Consider the following 26,197-nt stretch of genomic DNA (forward strand, 5'->3'; position numbering starts at 1 on the left):
CTGTGCAGCTCTAACTGTTTACATGTCAGTGGCTTCTCACCCTGGTAGAGATCTGATCTTACTTCATAATGGAACAATGGCAGCTACAAACACCATGGTGAGGTATGCTAGCAGTGTCTATGTCATTAATATGCATTCAACTGCTGCTTTATTAGCTACATCTGTTCAAATGTGTGTTAGCAGACATGCATTTCTGTCTGATTAGTTAATTATTGAAATAATCGTCAACTAATTTAGTAAATGAACAAAACAGAATTTAAAAAAGGCTTAAAAAACAAAACTGTACAAAAATATGTATACACTTTGCATTTAAGGTAAAAAAACAAAACAAAAACAACTTTGTCTGTAAATCTGTTCCATACAGAATTCCTCAAGGGGCAGTATTAGCTTCACCTGATTCAAATTCTGAAAAAATAAATCTCCAACTAAGCCCCTTTTGATATCCAATTATTCATCGAACAAAAAAAAAGTCAACAAATCAGTCCAACACTGCGTTGATGTTACGTCAAGCAAGCATGGCTGAGATTTTCACATGTTGTTAGAAGGATAATTTAGCTGCAGATGCTTCCTTTACCACACATGATCAAGCATTCACTGGAGGTATGCTGTTACTGTATTTTAGGTCATAAAAAGTTTATTTTCTTAATTACAAAAATATTTTTAATTATTTGTTTATTTGCACCTTTTAATGTATTTCTAATATTGCATAAAAAAGACTTAAATGAAAAATGCAGAATGTGCATGTTTTCTTTTAGGCGACTGATCAATTGATCATCAGAATAACTGAAGGATTAATCTATAACTAAATTATTATTAGTTGCATCCCTACACAAACAGTAAATAAGCCAATCACAAGGAATATATTTATGCTTCTAGAAGTGGATAGGATGACTTGTTGAAACACTATTAGAGTGCAAGAAGGAGGAAGAAAAGAGATTTCAGTAACTTTAAATGGAGCATGGCGGTTTCAAAATGAGAAAATACTCAATTAGCAGATAGACACATTGGGTCAAGATGAAATAAAACCAACAGTAGCTAAGGTAACCATTTGCTATAAAAGGTCTAAGCCGCCACAACCAAGGAACACCCAGCAAGGCAGCAGGTGAGTCTATTGTTCCCTGATTAGCTCTTGTGAAGACGTACCAGTACCGCATTCTTACTCTGATTTCTCCCTGGTGAAATTCCTCTTTGTCCATCTGACTCTTGCTTAGACGTGAGAAACTTTCAGGCTTACTTAAAAAGTCGTCATATCGTAACTTCACCAGGTTTAGGAGTTAAAGGCAGAAAAACAAGAATCCTGAGCAGTTAGCGTAGCTAACATACGAGCTAGCATTAGCTTGATATGTTTCTAATGTTAAAGAAAGGAGAGGCCTTTCTGCTGTTACCTAGTAGTTGTCTAAAAACATGCATTAAAAAAACCAACAAAAAAACCCAGCCTTTTGGCTGTCGTTTGTCGAGTTATACAGGAGAAAAATAACCTTTTTATTAGCTGAAATCTAATGTTTTGTCAATAACAACACCTCATCTCTGTGGTATTGTTTATCATCAGGATGTGATGCCTGATATTACCTTGATCCTGTTGCATCACAGCTTTTGGACTGTCAGGTAACAAGGCTAACATGCTTTAGAGGAGCTTCTTGGACTGCGGTTGGTTGGAGCCTTTGGAGGAGGAGGAGCTTTTAGCATCAGCTGATAGCAGAACCATTATGTCCAGAAGGGCTTTTTGGATCTGAGCTCCAAACCTGTGGGAGTCCTAAAGAAGAAAAGATAAAGAAAAGAGGAAAATGATAAAGAGTAAATACTGTAAATATTCATGTCCTAAAACTTTTTTCACATTTTGTTGCATTACAACCACAGACTTCAATCTGTTTTATTCAGACTGTACTTGATGAACCAACACTGTGTAGGCCAGAACTGTCTTGGTAGACGGCAGGGCTGAGACAATGAATCGGATTAATCCTGATGAATTACTGAAATAATCGTCAACTGACTTAGTAATCGATTAATCGTTAACTACAGTAGACAGACTCAGAAAAGGCCACTTGCTGAAAGAACAACATTCTCAAAACAGTAATTAAGCCAAAACTAGACGAAAAATCGATACATTTTGCATTTAAAATAATAATAAAAAAAATCTTTGTAAATCTGCTCTACCCAGAACTCCTCGAGTGGCAGTTTTGGTTTCACCTGGATCAAATTCTGTAAAAAAATAAATAAAAATCTCCCATTAAGCACATTTTGCTATGCAATTATTAATTGGTTAACCCAAAAAGAATCAGATCGTTCAACACCAGACTCTACTGATGTTATATCAATCAGACGTATATTAGAAGTATTTTTGAGCTGCAAATGCATCCTTTATTACAAATGATCAAGCGTTCACAAACGGAATTATGTTGTTGCAATTAAACGTTTATTTTTCTTACCTAAAAAGTAAATTATTTGTTTATTTGTATATTTTAATGTATTTCTAATTTTGTATAAAAAGGCTTAAATGAACAATCTGAAGAATGTGTAAATTTTCTAATCTGAATTAATTGTCAGAATAATTGATAGGTTAATCAATAAGTAAAACAATTGTTAGTTGCAGATCTGGTTTACAGTTGTTCCGAACTCATTCTACGTTGATGGAATGATCCGAGCTCGGTCAGATGTTCAGAAGGTAGAATGTAGTTTTAGAACCAGGTCCTGCTGGAAATGTCCAACTCTCCTGACCTGTCTGCTGTGTTCCAAAAAAAATACTAAATGATTTACCCTTGACTGACGGCATTAAAAAAAATATGTCATGTACTATTTTTACCCATCAAATTATAATCATATTAACATATTCAGCCACAATTTTTATGCGTTTTAGTTCATTTTCACCTAGTTGAACTGAATCCGGATCCCATCACACATAAAGCAGATGAGCCATCTACCTTTTTCTACGTAGTGACAAAAACCACTGACTGCAACCACAATACCTTATAATAAATGAAATGAAACCACTTAAATTACGAGCTCTTCACCTGCTGGGGTCTGAAAGCACAGCCTCACAAATTCTTTCTGGTTCACATCTGCAGAGAAATCTGCTCTAGTTCATCAGTCTGATCTGTTTGATCCAAACTGATTAATTGAACTCTGCAAGCTTGTTACCCTGTGTGAGATCCGGGCGTGCGCTTTCACCAGGATTTTTTTGTGGTTTCGCTCTCCTTCTGGGCGCGGGAGGGTAATGTCTTCCAGCTCCATTTGTTAAAACCGCCGGGTGAGTCAAGTTTCATTCTTCACAGTGGTGGAGCTGCATCCTCATTGTTTGTGCAGGGCACTGCACGTTACAGTCTAATTCATTTCTGCACCTTTATTTATTTTCTCAAGATAAACTGCTGGCTCCTCTGTTTAGACTATAAGTGGATCAACACAACACTGCATTCTCTTTGGTTTTCTCTGTTCTGTAGGTTTGACAGAAATTAAACCAAAGGTTTGGAATGCATTTCTGAACCAGACGCTCCAAAGCGTCCTGTCCATAACTCTTCAAAACGCTGTCAGCTCCCAGTCAGCAAGACGCATTTAGTTCAGTTTCCATGAGATGATATTCAGAAAGGATTTTTTATTGATTGATTTTAGTTGCCTCTGTGATGAATTCTTTGTGTAAAGTCTATAATGTCTGCCTATGTGCACCAGTCAAGGGTGTGAATTATAACCTGTCAAATGAAGGACTGGCTTCAAATCTGTCCGTCATTATAAAAAAAAAAATTTAAAAACTGTCAAACACGGCAAATATTCTGTTAACGCGACCCCTGTTGTTGGCAGTAATTTATTAAACCCACTTTTCAGACTGGAAAAATAACCTTTATCAGTCTTATTACCATGACTACAGAATAGCAAATAACATGGGAATAAGGAAGTGAAAACAGGGAAGAGGTCCTGACTGTTCTGCTTGGGTTTTGTGGTTGAGGATTAAATAGAGGCTTGGGATGCTGAAATGACAGAATGAAGAGTGCTCTAATTCTCCTAACTGTGGAGTAAATGAGGAAACAACACTTCCATCTAAATGCTGCCATGTGTATGAGGACCGAACCTGAACACCAGCTGGAAGTGAAGAGGCTTTACTTACAGTCTGACTGCAGGAGTGCTTTGACGACACGTGGAAGTTTATGAGGTCCTCTCCAACAATGATGTATGAAACTCCATAACCATCATCTGCAACCTGGCGGGATACAAATCCTGCATTAGTGTGTTTTTGTTTCAGTTTTTCAGTGTTTTTCACTCTTCCTACTAGTCTGGAAGCACAAAGCACAGTGTTGTCTTTATGCAGTTTATTCTTTTTTGCTGCTTCTTAGACACAAACAGGATGAATCCACAGTGGAGGTAGAAAAGATGCCTGAGATGGATTCAGGCATTTTTAAAGAAGATAATTGCTCTTTGTTATGTACAAGTGCAGATTTTGCTACTTTTATATCCTTGTCGTTGTTGCTCTGCGCCATTTCTGAGCTGTTGAACCTCATGGGTGAAGTCTATTTTTGTATCACATTTCAGCAACCTAATGTATTTCACCATACATTATGACATATGATGTTTTATGTCATAAAACATCATACAAAATATTTGTCAAAAGGAGTCATCAAATGATCAAAATGATCATTTGATGAACATATGGTGGTCCATGTTTTGTTCATAAGCAGCTCTAAACAGGTTGGTTTTTAGTCTAGATTTAAAGAAGCTCAATGTTTCAGCTGTTTTTCAGTTTTCTGAAAGTTTGTTCCAGATTCGTGGTGCATAGAAGCTGAATGCTGCTTCTCCATGTTTGGTTTTGGTTCTGGATGCGGATCAGAACCAGAAGACCTGAGAGGTCTGGAAAGTTGATACAACAGCAGCAAATCTTTAATGTATGGTGGTGCTAAGCCTTTCAGTGATTTATAAACTAACAACAGTATTTTAAAGTCTATTTCTCTCAGTGAAGGACTGTAAAACTGGGTGATGTTCTCTGGCTTCCTGATTTTAGTCAAAACACCAGCAGCAGCATTCTGGATCAGCTGCAGCTGGAGGATTGATTTTTTTAGACAGACCTGTGAAGACGCTGTTGCAGGAATTAATGCGACTAAAGACAAACACATGAATGAGTGTCTAAATCTTACTGAGACATTAGTCCTCTAATCCTGGAAAAGTTCTGCAGGTGACAGAGGGGCGACTTTGTAAATGTCTTTATGTGGCTCTGAAGGTTCAGGTCAGAGTCCATCACTACTCCCAGGTTTCGGGCCTGATTGCTGGATTTCAGTTGTAATAACTGAAGTTGTGCATTGACTCTAGATTTATAACTCTGGATCGTTCCTCTTTAGGTCCAAAGATAATAACTTCAGTTTTGCTTCTATTCAGCCAGAGAAAGTTATGTCACATCCATACATTTAGCTGTTCTAAGCATTTATTCAGTGATTGGATGGTTTTGAGTCACCTGCTGACATCATAATGTAGAGCTGTGTATCATCTGCGTAGTTATGGTAGCTAATCATATTTCCTATTATAACCAGAGCTAGTGGGAGCATATACTGTAGATATTGAATAAGAGGGGCCCTAGAATTGAACCTTGTGGTACACCACATGTGACCTTTGTCCACTTCTTTGAGAAGTTACTTGTTGACACAAAGACTGTAAGACTGGAACTAACTGAGTACTGGACCAGAGAGTCCTACCCAACTCTCCAGTCGCTTCAATAATATGTCATGGTCCACAGTGTCAAATGATGTGCTGAGGTCCAACAGAACCAGCCTGTGGCTCTTCCACAAAGAACTGTAGTCATGTGGATCTATACTAGGGCTAAATAGAGTATCTGCAGACATTCAAAGTGACAGTTAGTTGAAGGAGTGTGTGTGCTTACAGGTCCAAATCCTCCTCCAAGTGAAATGTAATCTGGGTTGTTCTTCAGATCAAACAGCTCCAGCTGTTGGACTGGGGTCTGACTGGTGGAGAGGCGCCAAGGTTCTGACAGAACCTGGACCGTAGACAAGGTGGGAGAAATGCTTTGTTATTGTTTGGTGAGTCACACAAATATGAGAACTTAATTCTGGTTCATGGATATTTCCGGAATGTTGGAGCTTTTGCTTAAAAATTCAGTTTGAAGTAAAATAAAGAAAATCAACTTCCTTAAGGACGGTATTCTAACTGAAGAGGTCAAAGGTTTGACATGATGGAAGACTCCTTTTTTTAAATCGCACTACAACCACCAACCTCAAAGTATTTCATTGAGATTTTATGAAATAAACCAACAGAAAGTGATGTTAAACTAGAAGGAGGATGATGCATAATTAATGAATAATGTCATTTAACATTTAACAAATGGTTAAAACGTTCAAGAAATATTGATTGTAACAAATAAGTACCTTGTGCAAAAAAGGCGAATCTACACCTAAGTATTTGGAGACGACATAGAGGCAGAAGAGGTGTCTGTCTATCCCAGCTCCGGTCATTGCCATCCGATAAAGGTTCTGGTGTTTCTCTGAAGCCAGTCTGAAAAGACGTCTGCACTCCTCCTCCGTCTGTTCAAACATTTAGCATTTCATAATTAAAAGGCTAAGAAAAGTTTTACAGTAGAAAGACAATTCTAATTAGTACAGAAGAAGATTAGGGCCACTGAAAAACAAGAACTGAGACTTCTTTTTTCTCAGAATTGTGACTTTAATGTCTGAATTCTGAGGAAAAGAGTCAGAATTCTGACTTCAAACTTTTGAGATCAAAAGCCAGAATTCTAAGGGAAAAAAAATCAGAATTCTATATTTTTTTTCAGTAGTCCTAATCCTCTTCCATGAATTAGCAGCTACTAATATAAACTTCTTAAACAGGTTGCGTGGAAGCTCTAGGAAGTGAAAATGCTTACTTGTCCACTCTCCAGAGCTCGGACAAAGGCACAGCTGTCTTTGGAGCAGGACCTCACAGTTTCCGTGCGGCCCTCTCTGAACAGACGGGTCATGGACGCCTCGTATGTCAGGCAGAAACCACCACGGTCCTGGAGACAAGAGTTGGGTGTGGTTTAAGAAAACAGTCTGAAACACAATCCATATATGCATCTAAGTTATAGCTCCATTATATGTATCTGGGCCCACATATGCAGAATTCAGGAGAATGTTTTTGTTGGGTTTTAGTTTTACCAGTCTCTAAGTTTCTGGGAGACATGTTGGCGTATATGGGCTCTTTGCACGTATGGCGCTGACGAAACATCTGCATGAGCAAATGCGGCTTTCTTGTTTCTGCTTTGAGTTACCATGACAGCTAGAAAATACAAAGTCGGATTTCAGACGTAAATAAAGCAATTCTATGAACATTGTTGTCTTCCTAATGTATTGGGCTTTTAAGTTTTCATTTATTTTCAAGCGATCCTGAATTGGTGGTTTGTAAATATTTGTCGCTACTAGTTAAAGCTAACGCCACGCAGCAAAGTTTGCAGCTTTCACTTCACTCCGGATCAGCTACTTCAGCCTAAAGAAGAAGGTCAATAAAGGAGCCGTCCCTGAGTTATTTCCATGAAATCACTTCTGTATTCAGCCTGAAAGAGTGAGTGTACGGGAATGAGTGAGCAGACCAGATCCAGACAGCCGAGCAACTGATCCCCCTGTACTGTTGTAAACACAATCTTATTTGAGCTCTTCACAAGAAGCATGCAAAAGTAATAAAATGAAATAACGCAGAGACCTTAAGGAACACAGCCATATTTTTCTAAAAGCAACAACTTTTAGAGAAAGTTGTTGCTTTTAGAAAAATAAAAGTTGTTGACTGAACCTGAACAGTCAGCTGAACTCGAACTCTGACAATTACCAGTGCTGCCCTACTTTTAAGCTATGGTGCTTCTTGTGCTTCCTCATGCTTCGGAAGCAAAAAGCCCAGGTCTCTGACACTAACGACAATAAACACACATAATATACTTGAAAATAAGTACAAAATAAGGTAAAAACATTGTCCATTAGAATGGATTAAAATGTTTAGATCACAGGTGTCAAACTCCAGCCCTCGAGGGCCGCTGTCCTGCAGTCTTTAGAAGTGCCACAGGTACAAAACACTGAAATGAAATGGCTTAATTACCTCCTCCTTGTGTAGATCAGTTCTCCAGAGCCTTAATGACCTAATTATAGAGGCACATGTAAAGGTTGCAGGACACCGGCCCTTGAGGACTGGAGTTCGACACCCCTTGTTTAGATACTTAAATAGCACATTTTTACAAGAAAAATGTCCGAGAATATTGCCTACTATCCATCCATCCATCCATCCATCCATTTTCTTACACCCTTGTCCCTAGCGGGGTCAGGAGGGGTGCTGGTGCCTATCTCCAGCAAACGTTTCGGGCAAGAGGCAAGGTATACCCTGGACAGGTCGCCAGTCTGTCGCAGGGCATATTGCCTACTAGCATAAGCTAAAGTTAATGTTAGCCACAAAGTTTAAAGAAAGTAAAACTCACCTTCGTATCTGTGAATGTATAATGAGGCGTACATCTTAAAATCTTTCTCCAGCTTACTTGTTAGAGCTTTGGATTGATGTTCATCATTAATTGTTACCTTAGTCAAGCCCTGCAAGCACCTAGTGTAAAATGTCATTTTCAATAGACCAGAAACGACCGAGCCGCTTTTCCCCAAACGGAAGCACAGAAGCTGGCGTGCAAAGAGCCCATTAGTGAAGGATCTGCGTATTAGTGTTGGGTCTCCCACTTCTATTTTAATTTCAATAGCACTCAGGAAATGTTTGACTAACTGACTAAATTCCTGGATTTAGCTGCAGAACATGAATTTCAAATAAAGTGTTTTTGACGGTTACCCTGTAGTAGGCCAGCTGCAGGCTGATCTGGATGAACGCATCGGGGCTGATCCGGCACTTCTTGATGCGACCTTTTCCAAAATCCCTGAAGGGGAAGACGTGGCAGTCCACATCGTCAGCCAAAGCCTGGGCCACCGCCAGGGAGCTGCAGACCTGAGCCTGGACCTGACAGATGGAGGGAGAATGATCAAGATGGGCCTAAATGGAATCAAGTCCTCAATGCTGACAGAACTGTAAGGGAATGAAGCTGACATGTTCAATTGTGAGAGCACAGAGATGTGAGTGTAAGTTTGTGTTGCTGGAGAATTAAACAGGAGAAGCAGTATTTCTCTGCTTTTTCTATGAAAACATTAATGTCCTGTTAAAACCAAAGTAAATACATGTCAATTCTCTTCATGCACACTAAGCTTAAAGGACTTTCTTAAACTTGTTCTTGGACTTTAGAAGCAGAACCTTGGATTGAAACTGACAGGGATTTTTTTGTCAGACCGACAAAGTCTGGAACAGGATTCCATCCACTGCCAGACTTGAAGTGCTACATGTTCTTTCTACATTTTCACTGCAAAAACACACAAAGTCTTAACAAGTAGTTTTGGTCTAATTTCTAGTGCAAATATCTCAGTACACTTGAAATATGACAAAACTAACTTATAAATAACTTTTCGGCAAGCTTAGAATAAGCTCCCAAATCTTAAAATAAAATTAGGACTTGTTCCACTGGCAGATTATTTGACTTACAACAAGACACTTTTCCCACAAGTGAAATAACCTGCCAATGGATCTAGAAAGTTTTAATCAGATTTAAGGAATTATTGATTTAAAACAAGCTTCTAAATCTTGCTGATAAGTTCCTTGTAAGTTAGTTTTGTCTAAATTCAAGTGTACTGAGATATTTTCACTAGAAACTACCCCAAAAATACTCAGTAAGATTTTGTGCTTTTGCAGTATTATCCTGGAAACCAAAAATCTAGTTGATCAGTTAGTAAAATGTTTCTGTTTCTGTGAATTTCTGAATGAGTTTGCTTTTAATCACTAAGTAGAAAGGTAAAAAAAAAATTGATACAAATCATGACCACCTGGAAAATCAAGATTGTTTTACATTCCTAATTCACTTTTCATTAATACTTATCTAAACTTATGGATAAAACCAAAGTTTGTACTTTTTAAGAGACATTTAAAACATTTTTAAAGTCAAAAGCTGAAAATTGCACTTTAGGGAAATGTGGTAAGTCCTGTTTTTAGTTTGCCATAAGCCATGCAGAGGGCATAAGCAGCACACATGTATGATGCTTTGAATGTTTTATATCCACATCACAACTATGTGCTGCTTTGTGTTTCTGTGTCGCATAAAATCAGAATGAAATAAATAGAAATTTGTGGTATGTAACATTAGGTCTGACACAAAGAGGAGATACCTCTGGAGAGATTTCCCACACCAGCCTCTGAGGCGGCGGCAGCGACAGATCCACCTCTCCTTTACAGTGTCCTTCTTCAGTGTAGCCCAGCTGGAAGGCGTCTGTAGCCAGAGTGTACTGGGAAAGAGAAACACAAAAACCGTGACATCTAGATGAGCGAAGTAGCTTTCATCTGGAGACACAACAATTTTGACTCTGAGCATCAAACTACATCCTACATAACCAACACACTGCCGATGTGTTTATTCTAAACAAAACACACAATGACAATGTTACAAATGTAGCTTCTTGTTGCCTTGTTATGTTGAAGACATAGCTGCAATCATCTTAAGCCGCTCCCATAAAGAAAAACCTTCCCAGCATGCCACAGCTGTGACAGACATGCGTACCTCCCACAGATGGGCCACTGTCGGCGCATCGGCCCAGGAGTGCTCTGCGTTCAGGCCGCTTTTCCCGTTTTTGTAGATCACAATGGAGAAGGATTTATCGAACCACCTAACAGAGGAAATGAAAAAGTAACAGGAGAAAAATGCTACAATAAGAGACAAGTCTGGATGACTAACAGTGACATGGATGACTGGAGAAATCAATAAAGAATTTGCTGTAATGTATAGAACGGATCACACTATACAACAAACTGCTGTGGAATATCTGTCTTAAAATCAGATTTTTTAGACGTTGAACTGGAACTTTTTCAACTTCAGCATAGAAAACTGCATTGTGAAATGGACTACTAGTTTTCTCAGCTGTTAAAATAGGAGCAGAGGTTAAAGAAAAAACTCCAACTCGTCCATAGAATCTATCTCTAAGACAATTATATCTATGCTTAAATGGAAGAACTTGGTGCACAGAAGTGAAGAGCATGGAAAGCTTGGCTCAGACTGTTGCGGTGTGAGCAGGGAATTGTGAGATTTGCAGTTTTTTCTGGTTTGTGTTATACAATAAACAAAGGTGGAATAATATAGATCAAATCTAATCATGCGGAAGAAAGAAAGTTACATTAAGAACGCTGACATTTTACATGGCTGCCCCCAAAAAACTACAGTGAACCGGTATAAACAATAAATCATTCACATTAGTAAAATTAAAACAAGATCAATAATTTCTATTTGCATGATTTATCATTTTTCTCTTTTCTCTCTTTCTAACAAAACTGGATGACTAAAGTCTCCAGTCTGGTGCTTTGGTCTCAACAAACTCTTTGTTTACAGAGACTTCATAATTCATTTTATTTGTTGTTTCTGTTGTTTTGTTTACTTATTTTGGATATTTAAAATGCCGAAGTTAAATGTTCATGAGAAATTAAGGTTTATTGATCTTTGAGAATGTGTTCTTGCATTACTATGCCATTACCATTATATTTCTGAAAAACAAGCTCAAAAGAACAATATTATTGTTTATCACAACAACTTCAGAGGCATCTAACAATATTTAACACATTTTTTCAACGTGACAGGTCTATGCCCCCCGTCTGGGTCTGGGATGTTCCAGTCTGATCAACCTGGACGTATTTAGGACTTGAAATATTTCAGATTAACCTGATAAAATACTTTTTTAGATTTCACAGAAACCCTGTAAAGGGCTCCAGAACTCTGAGTCTTAATCTATAATCAGACATAAAGACAATAATCTGATGATTAGATTCGACTGGTCACTGCAGTACAATGACAGCAAAGAAATTATCCAATGAAATTCAATAAAACTACAGATTTCTTGACCAAGTCATTGTAATAAAAAAAATGTCATCATTCACGGAAATGATTTGACTTAGAAAATCTGTAAGATTCACCTAAAAATGTTGAGCTGTAACCTTGATCTTGTAAGTATTATTCTGAATGTTGATAGAAATTCAAGTATCCACTTTATGAGAAATATGGACAAACCTAAGTTCATTAATGTGAACCACTATTATTATTGTTACTGGGAATGCTTTAAAAAGAATGTTGGCTCGATGGTTATTTTCCCGTTGGGTCTCACCTGTCGTAACATTTGCCATGGAGCAAAGACTTGGCGTAGCGATCCAGATTCCCCGCAGGGTCGTCTCCCTTCATGCCCTGCTCTTCATCGTCCAGCGTGATGAAGAACGCCGCCTTCTCGATGGCGTCCAGAGACTTCTTATTGAGGCCCGATCTGAAGAACTGCTGCCGCATCTGAGCCCAGGGGATCCTTGGAGTGGAGACACACACCTTATAATCACTGAGATGTTGTTTAAATCCCCGGTTCACACGCATTACACTCATAAATACAAAGGGTACAAATAAGGGCTGACAAGATTAATTGTGAGGAACTGATTATTGAAATAATCGCCTACTAGTTTAGTAATTGATTAATTGTTAACTGGATTGCACAGACTTAAAATAGGTCACTTGCTAAAAGAACAACATGCTCAGAGTAATCATTAAGCCAAAACAGTGCAAAAAATATAAATTTTGTCTTTAAGACAAAAATTCTGTTCAAATTCTGTAAACAAATCTTTTATTAAAAATGTTTTGATATTCAATTATTAATCTGTTAATCCAAAACTAGTGAACACATCCGCTACACCGTACTGATGATTTTCTCATGTTGATGTTAGAAGGATTTTTTTTAGCTGAAGATTCCTCCTCTGTTACAAATAATCAAGCGTTCACTAAAGGACTGCTGTTATTAAATATAAGGCAATAAAATGTTCATTTTCTTATTTAAAATGAATTTATTTGTCGCTTTGCAACTCTTACTGCATTTCTAATATTGTATAAAGAAGGCTTAAATGAAAAAGCTGAAGAACATGCAATTTCTTTTATCTGATTAAACAATTAATCGTAAAAATAATCGATAACTAAAATAATTGTCTGTTGCAGCACTATGTGCAAGAATTCAATGCAGTCACAGAAGTGCAATTGAGTTCTAAAAAAAAAAAGTTCCCAAATGCATTGTCAAAACATGAAGAAAAAACAAAAGGAAGTATTCAGTGTATTCTTTGTAACTTGATAGTGGAGTCAGTTAAACCCAGATTAATAAAACTGGGTTTTATTGTTTTAGTGGTTAAACTCAGACAGATGTTGCAGATAGCGGCTACCTCTCTCCAGCTGTCAGAGCTCCCAGTTTCTCCTCTCCAGGAAACGGTGGTGAAGAGTCGTCCAGGATTCTCTGTATCTGATATTCGATCTCTCTGGGAGACAGCAGCCGGCCCGCCCGGTACACCCACAGCCGGAAATAACGCCCCCCGTGGTACACCGCCACAAACTCGCTGTCCTGCCAATGTTGGAGCACATCTGGAAGAGATAAGAAAATGATTCAGTTCCTGATTTTTTTTGTTTGTCTGTAGAAGGGAGGGCTCAGCATGCAGTTTCTTACCAGTCTCGACTCCTGGTGTTCGAGTGGTGTTGAACATCCGCTCACACTGAGCTGCACACAGAGGGATCACGGTGCCTGGAACACGACTCTGAAACGGAATCACACAAACATCCTTCATTATTTATAACTCTCTATGGTTATCGCGCTTTAAGTCTTTAAGTGACATTTCTTGAAATCCGAGATAACAGTAAGCGCACAATAAAATCGCACATCTTAAAAGTCTCAAGTAAACTCTAATGTTGGAAGCAATCAACTGTCACACTTGTAACCACACCTGAGTACTGACAACACTCTTCGTTGTGGAAGTTGTTACTGCTAGAGGGAGACCAAAGGTAAGCTACTTTCAGTAGGAGTAAGTTTTAAAAAATGAAGTCTCAGAAAAAAACAAAGATATCAGAAGATATTTAAAGGAAACAGTATTTTCTCCAGATGATGACTGTTCATTTAGGCTGAAACACAGAGCCAGATTTTGGAGGATGATTGTTATTTCAACCTTTATTTCATTCTTTTGAGGTTTTGGTACTTAACGTTTTGAGATTTGACGTCAATTGGGCATCACTGTTGGAGACATTTTGTTAAAAATGATGACTGACCTGGAGTTGAGTTAAATCGTATTACAGCACAGTTGCTCTGTTTTAACCTTTTGAGCTTTCAGTGTCTGTCTGTTAAAGAAAACACTGGATTTGGAAATGTTAGCATCCTTTCAGAAGTCTAACAGTTAAGATGAGGGTTTCCATTCTCTGAGAAAAAACACACTGAGGCTGCTGTGTGTTAAAGCTGGTAATGCTACACTGATGATGTTGAAAACGGATCTTTTTTTATGTGTTAAATGAGTAAAGTCCTGTTTTATAGCACCTCCTCTCTTACATGCCGTGACAAATCCTAAACCTCTAATAGAAACAATGATCTCAAAATCTCATCCCTTTAATGGCAGCTTGAGGGCTTAAATAAACCTACTTATATTAAAATACACAAAAAGAAATCCGATTTGCCAAACCTCTGACATATGAAAGCTGTAGATAAATCCCACAAATAAGCCACTTCCTCACCGGTGTGAGCTCCTCTCTGTTTACTTTGCGTCGGTAGAGCATGAGAGCAGTGATGGTGTTTCCGGCTCGCGCCGCCTGAACTGATGTTGGCGTCACATACAGGAAGTCCTGCAGCGAACAAGCAAGAAAGATTATGATTTATTTAATTCATTTACAATTTAAAATAAACATGTCACATGTGGATATGACGAATGGTTGTGAATGAAAAGGCATTGTATTTTGTGTCTTTGCTATAACATAAGCATCTAAGCATAAACAACCATCCATATAAATAAACTTTTAAGACACAAAACAGACAATGTAGAAAAAATAAAATAACAAAAAGGTTATATATTATCTTTGTAATGATTCAACACTCCATTTTCAATATACTTCATCCAACCTTGACAATATATGAAATATTACTTTTGTAAAAGGAAAAATTTATCTCAGTTTTCTTTAGACAGATTGTTCCAAAAACAGAAACATAATGTTCCATTGCTTTAGTTCTGACTTCAGCTGTTTGTTTTTTGTTTTTGTTTTTATCTCTGATCCTCTCAAATTAGAAATGCCATATCTTTGGAAATGTGCTGGTGATATACTGCTATTATAAACATACCTTGCAGAACGTAGTAGTTTTAAGTGGAAACAGAAACAGAGTGATGGAGGCGTTTCTTACCATGCCATAGTAATTGCTGTTGACCATTATTGGCCCTCGGCTCCTCAAGTAGACGTATTCCTCCCACCAGTCACTCACCTGGAACCCAAACAGAACAGCTGCTAATTTTCTTCTTCTTTCCAGTTCCCACAGAACAGAACAAAATAAAAAAAGCAAGCTCTTTGTTTATCTTAGCCAACTACTTCCAATGCTTTTCATATATTTACTTATGATTTATTAGTAAACTTAGTAATAAAAAATGAAATAGACAGTTTAAATTGGTGCAAAAAAGTCTGGATCAGGACAAACAGATTGTGAGAAATGACTCAAACTGTCACGCACACAGAGAAAAAAAATGAGCAAGAAACAGCCAGCAAATAAAACAAATTCATTAATCATTATTTTTTATATTTAATCAGTGAAAAAAATCCTCTTACATAGTTGGTGGCCCACAGAGCTTTGAGTTTTAGGTAGCGCTGCAGCCGGTGTCCAAGGGTCGACTCAAACTCATTGGCCAACGTAGTCATTTGCTGGAACTCTGAGTCGGTCAGCAGAGGGCGCACTGACTCTAAATACTAGAGACACACAGGGAGTGACAGAAGGGAAGCAAGGAAGGCTAATCAAGAGGTGTCTGCGTGTATTAGAGCTGTTTTATTTCACATATATATATCCCTTAAACCTTTTCAGGTTTTTAATAGTTTCAATGTATTTGAGATTTTTAGTAGTACAGAAACAAAAAGTGAAAGGAATGTGATGAGACTTTTTTCAAAATTTTCAATATATTAAAGAATTCAAACATATAAAAAGCGTGGATTTCCTTCAGAAGTTACCTAATATGTGAATATAATGTGACTCAGATGTTCTGTGAAGGTTTGTCAGAGAACAGTAATAAACAAGCAGCTTGATAAAGACTCAACGGTGGGACGAATGCAACAAATGCAAAACCTACACAGACATGGCTGTTCATAGAAACTCACAGGAGAGCACTAATCAGAGAAGAAGAGAGAACAGCTGAAGAAGAATTACCCTGCTCAGAGTGTCTTGTATGGCAGGAACGGGGAGGTGAGGAAGAGAGGTCTGATAGCTGTACAGCAAAGGCTTCTTTCTTGAAAATAACCTCATCAGAGTCTGAGAAAAACAAAAAAAAAGATCTTTGTGTCACTTTCAGAAAGTTAACAGATGATAATTTTTTTAAAACAGATTTTAAATGAAATTCCACTCAGATTTAGTAATAAATGACAATCACTGGTAAGCACAGGAAACAGCCTGGCTCTTACCACCCAGACTTTGGTGGTGTTGGAGACTCTCCCATGCTGCTCGAACATCCAGTGGTGGTAGGAGAGCAGCAGCTTGAGGCAGAAGCGCAGGGCGAGGATGAGGGAGAGCCACAGCAGGGTGCTGAAGACCAGAGCTGACACCATGGTTTGACCCTGACTGCTCAGAGAAACATGCAGACTGCGCAGAAAGATGGGAACAAACGTTATCACAAAGGAAACTACAAATATTAACACAATCTTCAATTAATTCTGACGAATAAAATGGGAAAAAGTATTTATCTTTACAGGTAAAATGTGTCTGTGGAGAACTAAGACTAGGAAAGGGCAACAGCACCATCTACTGGTAAAAAGAAACAGTCGACGTTCAATGTTCTAGAATCTAGAATCATACATGGTTAAAATGAACGTGCATGGAAAAATATATTATATAAGATAATATCCAGAGTAAAAAGCAACATCAGCACTGATTTTTTAAATTTAAATAGCTTAAAATAAATTAATAAATTAGGAAAGAAAGGAAGGAGAGAAGAAAGAACTTCAGAAAGATTTACTAACAAACAATACTCTTGCTAACAAACAAAAAAACACCTTCTAAAGATCTTTTAAAATTCCAGAAATTATTCATTATTATTCTGTGACTAAATTACATAGTTGGTCAAAAATCTTGTTAACAATAAAAAAACAAAATGGACTTAGACTTGACTCTGGACTTAATGAGAAAGTCTTGAAACTTATTGTGACTTACAAACAAACAAAAAAAACCAAGTTTAAAAGTAGCGGCTTCCTTCCAAATCTATTCTGTTTTGGTTTGTTTCAAAGCAAACACATTTAAACATTTAAAACAAAGACTGTGAATATATTTTCACACAGGATCAGGTAGGCTTGAATAAATACCTTCCTGACTAAATAAGAACATTTAAAAAAAAAAATTCTCATATGAACATTTAAAAAAAGGTTTGCATTTACCGTACTTATCTCTGCTTAAAATATGACTGACAATCGAAAACACAAGTACTTTTTTCTTTAATAATCTAGTATATATTTCCACATCAACAATTAATATTGTTTCCTTTCTCTTATGTCTTCATTGGTGGTTTATAAAGCCAACTCATCCCGGTTCTGTTTACCTCAGAGGAAGATGCTGCTGTATCTTTGCGATGAGCCCCATGCTGGGATCAGACTGCATATACATGGTAGCCAGGATCCCTATGGCAACAAAGAGCCACGACGACGGGCTCGCAGGATACACTCCCTTTATCACTCTGTTCTGTAACAGCAGAAGAAGAAAACAAAGTATGATTTTAAAATCAGTATTTTTCTTTGCTTTTGGACCAAATGTACATGAATATTTGTTTCTTCATTTAAAATTGATTCTTGGGAGACTAGATTTCCTCCAGATCGAGGGCTTTTAATGTTAATGTAGTCTGTAAACCATTTCAGCTTCTAGTAGTTTTTTAATGAAATACTTTTTTTTTTTTACAATGAATAAAAATAATAATTCATTTTTTACTGACTCACCTAATTCATATTTCTCAATCTTTTTTAGATCAGTTCTCAGATGAATAAATCCAAGTGATTTCACTCAGCTTTCTAAAGTAAAATATTATCAGAAATTAAACGGTTTCCTGTTTTTCACTATTGCTTCAGATCTGACTGAGCCTGAACTATTTTGCAGATAGAAAATGGAGAAATATTTTTAGACTGGCAAAAATGTTAGAATCACTGGCCCACAAGACTTTCAGCTGTAACTGCAGCAAAAGGTGGTTTTAATCAACTCAGGGGGGCTGAAGAGAATTACATGCTACACTCCTTAGATTTTAATTTGTGAAATGAATATGTAGAAAACCCCCAAACATTTTTTTACTGCACTGTTTGGGTCTATTTAATATATGAAATCCTATTAAAACTCCTGGAAGTTTGTGAATGTGAAGTGACAAAATGTGGAGGAGTTAAAGGAATGTCATTTGCAAGGAAGAAAACAAACACACACAACTCTCTGGAACACCGGTTCAGGGAGTGGAATTGCCCAGAGAGTTGTGTGTGTTTGTGCATGTGTGTATGTGGTGGCAGTTGAAGAGATACTCATGTTTTCAACGAATGATTAATGGATTGTAGACTAAGGTGCAACTAAAACTGTTGAAGCTTATAAAACAGCTTTCCAACAGACTAGTCAGTATAAATGTGTTGCATAACAAAGTACATAACACCTGCTTTTTGTGACTTCTATATAATTATGATTGTACTCTGACGCCGTTTATTAGAGGCCTCTGGATTCTTTTTCTTCCTGGTCATAAACGACATTCCAGCATACCATCGCAACACTTGACACACCCGCACATGTAGTAGCAAGTTGCGATTACGTCTTGGCAACAAGAAAATGTTTATCTACTGAGGTATGAAAACTTACTGGAGTACAAACTCACAATAAGTTACACAGGTTTGTACTGTCTCTGTCAGTTTCTAATTGATTTCTAGAGGTATTTGTAAATCCAGTCACCAGGGTAGTAGCGATCAATATTTTCCGTGTATCATCATCACTTTAGAGGGCCTGTGTTGCTCTAAACTCTGCAGAGTTTAGAGACATAATAAACCTGTTTGAAATTTTATCTAAAGCAATATATTACTTTAACTCAACATTATGCAAGCAAGTCAAGACTCTTGTAAAAGGAGAGACAGTGATCAAACACTTTGATCTACTTCAGGTTGTATAGCTGGAAAACAATGTAGTAAAACTGCAAGTGAAAGAACTTTAGAGACGTAATTTGATGTGAACTGATTGAGGTTTTTGGACTGATCACTGATCTTTAAAAGGCCTTTTAAAGGTTTTTTTGGTATGAAAAGTCGTTAAATAGAACAACAAAGTCATTAAATTGGCAACAGTAAGGTGGCAATCGTTAACTGGGCATGTGCGGACGTGATCGGGTGGGCGGGTCTGTCTGTCATTTCTGTCTCACTGAAGAGCAAAAAGGGGACAGTGGCTGATGTTCAGAGCAAAAACACAACCTCAAACTAATGTTCTCAGCATGAGTTTAGCAAGGAACACAATTAACTCTGTCCAAAGCATGTTCCCTGATGGGTTACACTAAATATATAGTCAAGGTTTATCAAAACATCATCACTACAAAGGTGTTTTCAGCTTCTTTCATCCATCCATCCATCCATTTTCTGTTCACCCTGTGTCCCTAATGGGGTCGGGAGGGTTGCTGGTGCCTATCTCCAGCTACGTTCCAGGCGGGAGGCGGGGTACACCCTGGACAGGTCGCCAGTCTGTCGCAGGGCAACACAAAGACATACAGGACAAACAACCATTCACACACACACACACCCCTAGGGAGAATTTAGATAGACCAATTAACCTAACAGTCATGTTTTTGGACTGTGGGAGGAAGCCGGAGTACCCAGAGAGAACCCACGCATGCACAGGGAGAACATGCAAACTCCATGCAGAAAGACCCCGGCCGGGAATCGAACCCAGGACCTTCTTGCTGCAAGGCAACAGTGCTACCAACTGCGCCACTGTGCAGCCCCCAGCTTCTTTCAATTCTTTTAAAATGAATGTAAACCATAGGAACAGCATGAGAGAAAATTGTAGCTTATAGTGTTGATGGCATAACGTTAAAACCTTAATATGCTGTAACACTGGCATGTGTTTCAGATATGCTGCCTTAAATGAAGAACAATATGTTGCTTTTTTTTAATATCTTGTCCCAACTCCAAACGTAAAATTAGTTCATCCAGTTATCCAATGGGGTATTGATGCCAAACTGAAAGACATTTAATGAAAGGCATTCAGGAGGAATTTTGGCTCATCAGAATGATGTGGACAAGCATGAGAGGCATAATGAAGCTGATGTGACAGATGAACTCTATCTCTTCTCCATGCTGACCTTCATGCGGCTGACTCGCTTCTTCCAGGACCGGACCCCCGACAGGTAGATCTGGTTCAGGGCCTGGTAGGACAGCTGCAGGTCGATGCCTTCTGGTGTGATGGTGAACTGGAACGCTACCGCCTGATGAGCCTCCGCCATCGCTGTCACATGCAAGGAGATTAATGTAGTATGAACCTCTTCTAATACAAAATATGACCGTAAATACTTAATCCATTTAATAAAATGATTTCTTAGCAAATGTTGCTAAGACGATTATCATTTTTTTGTGGTTCTACACCTAAAAATTATTAGGTACACTTTGTATCACCTTCCCAGCAATTCTCATCCTATTTTACACCAATTCCCAGATTATAACGATGACATGAAGGAAAATTGACAGATTTATGATGATATTAGAGTTAAAAATGATACTTTGTGATTATTTATTTGAAGTCATATTCTGGAAACATTATATTTGTTTGCAGTCTTTTATAAATAAATAAATAAATAAAAAACAACAACAAACAAAAATACATAATAATAACAACAGAAAAAAATCACAAAATTATTTAGGGGGCTTAAGAATATTTTTGGGAGACTTCAGCCCCTATAATATCAGGGTTAACTCATATTCTGGCCACACTATAGTGATGTTGTTAGCAGTCTTTTGTAAAACAAAAAATAATTTTAAAAAATAATTTTAAAAAACTGAACAGGGAGGTTTGAATCCCCTTAAAATAAATCTAGTGACGTCACTATGAGCGATATGGACTTCAAGTTTTGTCACAGTATTTTCTGGTAATATCGTGGCGATAATAATAAAAGTGATGATAAGAACGATTTATTGCCTTTGTTTTGGTAATTGTATGGTAGTCAACCATGACCTCACAAAGACAAGTACTGCTCTTGAGAAACATTTCCATTTATAATACACCTCATTAGGTCATAAAAAGAAGTGCGATTTGTATCACTAGACTGCACACAGTAATTACATTTAGTCATATTGTCAAATTAATTGAAAAAATACATTTCGGAGAAAATAGTAAGACTAAGAATCCCGTCAACAAAGACAGTTTGGGGGGGATTAAACAATATTAGGAATTTATCATGACAACAATAAATCAGAATTTGTATTATACTAAGGAATTTATCACAGTAAATGATAAACGATAAAATAAATGCCCACTCCTAGTTTCAGGAACTGGTTGACAATCGCAGAAAATCAATTGAAAAAGTTTTAGTCTCATGTTAGGAAGGTTTTCTGAAAGCCAGAAGGCATCACAGTGTGCAAATCAATGTGAAAACACTCGAGTTATTCAGTGTGGAAGGAATGTTGTTTTTACATGTGCAGCACCAACAGCACAGCGTATTCCGCTGCTAGCTCACTCTGGTTATTTCATGCAGTTTATTTAAAAAAAAAATGAATCGCTGAAAATTCAGACAACTGTTCCTGAAGTGTTTGGTGAGTAAAGGGCTAATTTGACAGTGCATCAGATCAAAATGTAAAAACTTTATACTGCATTAACTTTTTACATTTTCTCACATTACAGCCACATTCAGCAATGGCTTTTTTGGGGAGGGATTTCCTATGATAAACCAACACAAGCTAGTGCAAAGTGGTTGTGAAGTGGAACAAGCACGATGACTGGCTTTTTAAACGTTGTTCCAAATAAACAGAAGCAGATACATTTGTAATGCAGATTTTTCTTCACTGCTTCTCAATGATAACCTGATAGAAGGAATGGCCTGTTCCTTCTTCCTGTGTAGCAATGAGACTGATTGCCACCCGTCTCCCACGCATCACAGTCACTGCACTGTGGGTATGTGAATGTGGGAGGGGCACAGTGCCCAAGTTTAGTCTGGCAGATTTTAGAAGTGCTCAGCCTTTAGAGCAATGAGATGCACAATGATCTCAGGAAGACTGGATAGGGAGTTACTTTAGTCTCTTAGATGAGCCTTTCCTTCAGGAACTGAATAAACTTGTCACTGTCATGTTTATTTATGTAGCATATTAAAAAATAACATCACTTGACTAAAGTGTTTCACAATTATGTAGAGGTAAGCTAATCCACTGTCTTCTACCGGCTCAATCAATCACATTTAACTAGAAGCACCAATCTGTTATTCATATCTGTATCAGTGCAAATATTGAAACAAATTCTGTGACAATGTGTCTGACCCATAAAGGCAGATTTATTCGGTCTAATTCTATGTTTTGTGCTCTGAGCAACATCATGCTTTATTATTATTTATTTTACATTACATTTAGAATTCCTAATTGCACTTTCTGAACCATTTGAAAGAAGGTTTTGCCAGAGTTTGTTTTTTTATGTTTGACGAAGTTAGTCAACCTATTGTTTTATCACTCTCAGTTTACATTGGCTGTTCTACTCTTAATTGCATTGACTGAACAAATTAAAGCTGTGCTGTTTTTACATGTGTGACCAAGATTGTGAAGTTATTGGTGTATTTAACTTCACGTTTAATAACTCTTTATTTAAAGAGTTATTAAATAAAGTTGCAATTTTGTACATTTATGGCCATATTTAAAAAAACAACAACTTTGAAGTCCATTTGGCACTATTTTTTTGTATCAGATCGGTCGAAACTAAACCTCAGACATCTATATCGGTATTGGAAATGAAAAAGTGGGTCGTGCATCCCTGGTTTTAACCCAAACTTTGGATTAGGTTTAGGTTCACAGCCATCTACTGGTGGGTTTGAACTAGTGAACTGAACAACACTCTATGAGTTCCCAAAGCTCATAGAACTGATATCCCAGTTCATAGAACTTGGATAACTTCTTCCCTTCTACTGTTATTTTGAACTTTTTCTCGGTCGACCACGTAAAGTGCCAGTAAACTACATTAAAGTTTGTTCTAGCAGAATGTGAAAAGGCACTGCTGTTAGCTAGCATGCTAGTGCTAACACCACTACATAACCCCTCTGTTGTGAGCGCAGCTATAATTGTCCCTATTGTCTCTGGTCATGTGTCCAACATCCAGTCTGTCCACCTACACTTGAACCCTGTGCGACTTCTGTTATAAGGCTGCAACAAGAAAGAATGTTCTACACCTCTGGGCTAGAATAACTTCTCCACAAGTCTTTTAATGTAGTGTTTGTGTGCACCAGGGCTGCAGCGATACACTAATCTCACGATACAATATGATACGCAATATTCTGCTCAGGATACAATATGAATCACTTGGATTGAATTAATTGAACTGATGGTGTAATACTGGTGTAATGAATGTTGTTTTTGTAATATATTTGCTTTGCTTAAATGTTAATTGTGTGGTTTTTGTATTTGGTTATGCAGAAAAGGAAATGTTTTTGTCTTATTCACTTATATTAGATAATGTAATTGATCTATTTCATTTCATTATTTAATTAATTGTAATTGGTTGTTTCATTACATGTAATATTTTGATGTACAAGTGGGTAGAAAATGTCATGTGTCATTTAATTCATGTGGATTTGACATAAAACTCAAAGAAGGATTTAATGTATCGATACTTGCGGATGAAAAATCGATACTTTCTGAAGAAAAAATATCAATAAATATTGTAGAATTGCTAAAATTACACCACCCTAGTGTGCACCAATTATGGAGCAAAAAAAACAACAACAAAAAAACGTGTGGTTTTCATGCACTGTCTAATACAGGGTTTTTCCAAAGAAAATTGAACATGAAATTCCCACTCATTGAAATTTGTCAACTTCTATCATGTTGCAAACCACAATTTTCAAAATAGAAATCTGACAAGTTTAGAACAAATGGTTATACTTTGCTTTTATCAGACCAGACCTGTGTCTCCAACATGTCATATGGCAGAAATTAAACATTTTTTAGTCATTTCTGCTAAGACTCTTAAGTTTTTTTTTATTATTGCTCTCTTTGAGTTAGTTGACTATGTTTTCTTTCACAGTTGTGCTTTGCTACATATATTCAAGTCTTGTCAAGTCTTCTTAATCCTGTTCGTCCACTTTGCTTTCTAACAAACCTAGGAGGAATTCACAGAACAGTGTGAAAATTACTCAGTGGCAGTCAATTTACTAGTGCTAATACTAGGTGACTTTTGAAGGTGATATTTTTTTTGTACTAGTTTTAATTTCCGGGATCAGAGTAAACAAAGCCTAATACTTATTTCAGATATTAATTTGTGAATTTGTTTGCAAACATCATAGAATTTTCCATTTTAGGTTTGTCTACCACATAAAAACCCAAAACATTATTGAGAAGTTTGCAGTTTAGAAAGTCATGATATGTAACAGTTCAATTTTGTTCACTGTGCTTTTTCTCCCCCTTTTTCATTGTGTTTAAAAGAAAACGCAATTGTTCTGGAAAAATACACTAATATCTCTACATAAATGATTTGAGCAGCAGAATGAAAATGGCAAAAAAAAAAAAGTAACTAATTGCACCGATGCATTCTGGAGTAACTTAGCTAAATATTAATTAACCCTAAGCTCCAAATCAGTCATCCACGCGTGTTATTGTTAAAGCTATGACGCCAAACCAGTTTAACAGGCTCGAGCAAAAAAGAGGGTCCGACTAGCTTAGCGCGTTCCATACAAGAGTGATGGGAGGGAACTGGCGTGCTAGTGAGCGTCCCCACTTTGCAATGCTAACAAATTAATAGAGGATTTATTTAAGCTGGGCCATAAAAAGAGTAAAGTGGCTTTATTAGTATCCGAAAGGCACTTCAATAATTCACTCTGTCTTTCTGTCACCTCGTTGCCATGTTCTAAAGTTATTGCGCGAGTTTGTAGCCAACTCCCACCCCTTAAATATACAAGTCATTTGTCTTTGCATTCAGACTGACGAAACGGACAACAAATTGCCACAAACGACACTTGCTTACCATCAATACTTCCCTTCAGGAGCAACGGCGACACAAAGAGACCGTTTATTTTTCGAAGCCACGCGCGTACTTTGAATACAACAGTCTGTCACCAGAAGACAGAAGATCTCCATTGTCAACTGACATCATTTGTGGGTGGACAGACATACAAAACCTGTACAACACCTCCACACAGGCGAGCTTCCATGTAATCAACGCAAAAACAATTCAGGGAGTATCTTGCGCTCCGACGGCAAAGCAAGAATCACCGTCTGTCGCGGTAATATAATCTAGTAGTAACGTCGTAAAAGTGCTACACAACACGCACAGAACCACCCAGCACCAACCGCTCGCGGAGCGACGCACAACTGACAACAACGAAAAGGAAAAAGGCCTGCAAATACACAATTAGGTAAAAAAAAACCACGAGTGGTTTCGACGAGAGAAGACAAAACAAAGGTAAAATTACCTGCTTCGTGTTTTTTTCAGAGGATCTTGAACGATGGAAACAGATGTAGCAAACGTCTGCTGGCGCCCCTCCTTTCACGAGCCCGTTACACGTGAGCGGCCCTTTAGAAGAATCTACAGCCAATGGCTGAGAAGCTGCTGTACGTCATTTGCTTCCTTTTTTTGGGAGCTTCACACCCATTTTGATTCATAACCTACAGAGAAAACCCAGGCGGTAAACTAGAAGTTAAAGACGGCAGGTGTTTCGTATTTTGTATTTTAAACAAATATGTATTATTATTATTATTATTATTATTATTATTATTATTATTATTATTATTATTATTATTATTATTATTATTATTATTATTATTATTTTTTTATTTATTTATTTATTTTTTTAATTATTATTAAATATCAATTTCATTACAAAATGGCTGGAGATATTTGTTGCAAGTTTACACTGTAGTACATACAGTCGCTATACAAAGTTTTCACATTTCTGTTGAAATTAATTTATCAGGGTTTTTTTAACCTCACAAAACTTGGCA

The 26,197-nt window shown here is 37.3% G+C and overlaps 1 protein-coding gene across 2 annotated transcripts; it reads right to left on the reverse strand.

Annotated features, from left to right (window-relative positions):
* Nucleotides 1–284: 284 nt before the first annotated feature.
* On the reverse strand, nt 285–25,757 carry LOC102225046 (carnitine O-palmitoyltransferase 1, liver isoform-like). Of its 2 annotated transcripts, none has more exons than XM_005811817.2 (19): nt 25,669–25,757; nt 20,374–20,516; nt 17,614–17,753; nt 16,487–16,664; nt 16,236–16,337; nt 15,647–15,784; nt 15,231–15,308; nt 14,573–14,680; nt 13,524–13,611; nt 13,246–13,441; nt 12,165–12,353; nt 10,577–10,682; nt 10,188–10,304; nt 8,773–8,937; nt 6,848–6,976; nt 6,354–6,509; nt 5,852–5,965; nt 4,094–4,186; nt 285–1,753 (listed from the first exon to the last, which is right to left on the reverse strand). In XM_005811817.2, the coding sequence occupies exons 2-19, from the start codon at nt 20,512–20,514 to the stop codon at nt 1,625–1,627; spliced, it is 2,367 nt and encodes a 788-aa protein (XP_005811874.1). In that variant the 5' UTR covers nt 20,515–20,516; nt 25,669–25,757; the 3' UTR covers nt 285–1,624. The 2 variants fall into 2 exon arrangements, with proteins under 2 accessions (XP_005811874.1, XP_023205081.1); XM_023349313.1 differs by lacking the exon at nt 25,669–25,757 and adding an exon at nt 25,221–25,313.
* Nucleotides 25,758–26,197: the final 440 nt, after the last annotated feature.

This window comes from Xiphophorus maculatus, chromosome 16 (assembly GCF_002775205.1).
Source record: "Xiphophorus maculatus strain JP 163 A chromosome 16, X_maculatus-5.0-male, whole genome shotgun sequence".
NCBI classification, from domain to species: domain Eukaryota; kingdom Metazoa; phylum Chordata; class Actinopteri; order Cyprinodontiformes; family Poeciliidae; genus Xiphophorus; species Xiphophorus maculatus.

Coding starts and splice junctions, on each gene's coding strand:
- LOC102225046 (XM_005811817.2), bottom strand. CDS start 20,514: ATGGCGGAGGCTCATCAGGCGGTAGCGTTCCAGTTCACCATCACACCA. Junction 15,785..16,235: donor TACAAGACACTCTGAGCAGG/GTAATTCTTCTT, acceptor GTGTGTCTCTAG/TATTTAGAGTCAGTGCGCCC. Junction 5,966..6,353: donor ATTCGCCTTTTTTGCACAAG/GTACTTATTTGT, acceptor TCTACGGTCCAG/GTTCTGTCAGAACCTTGGCG.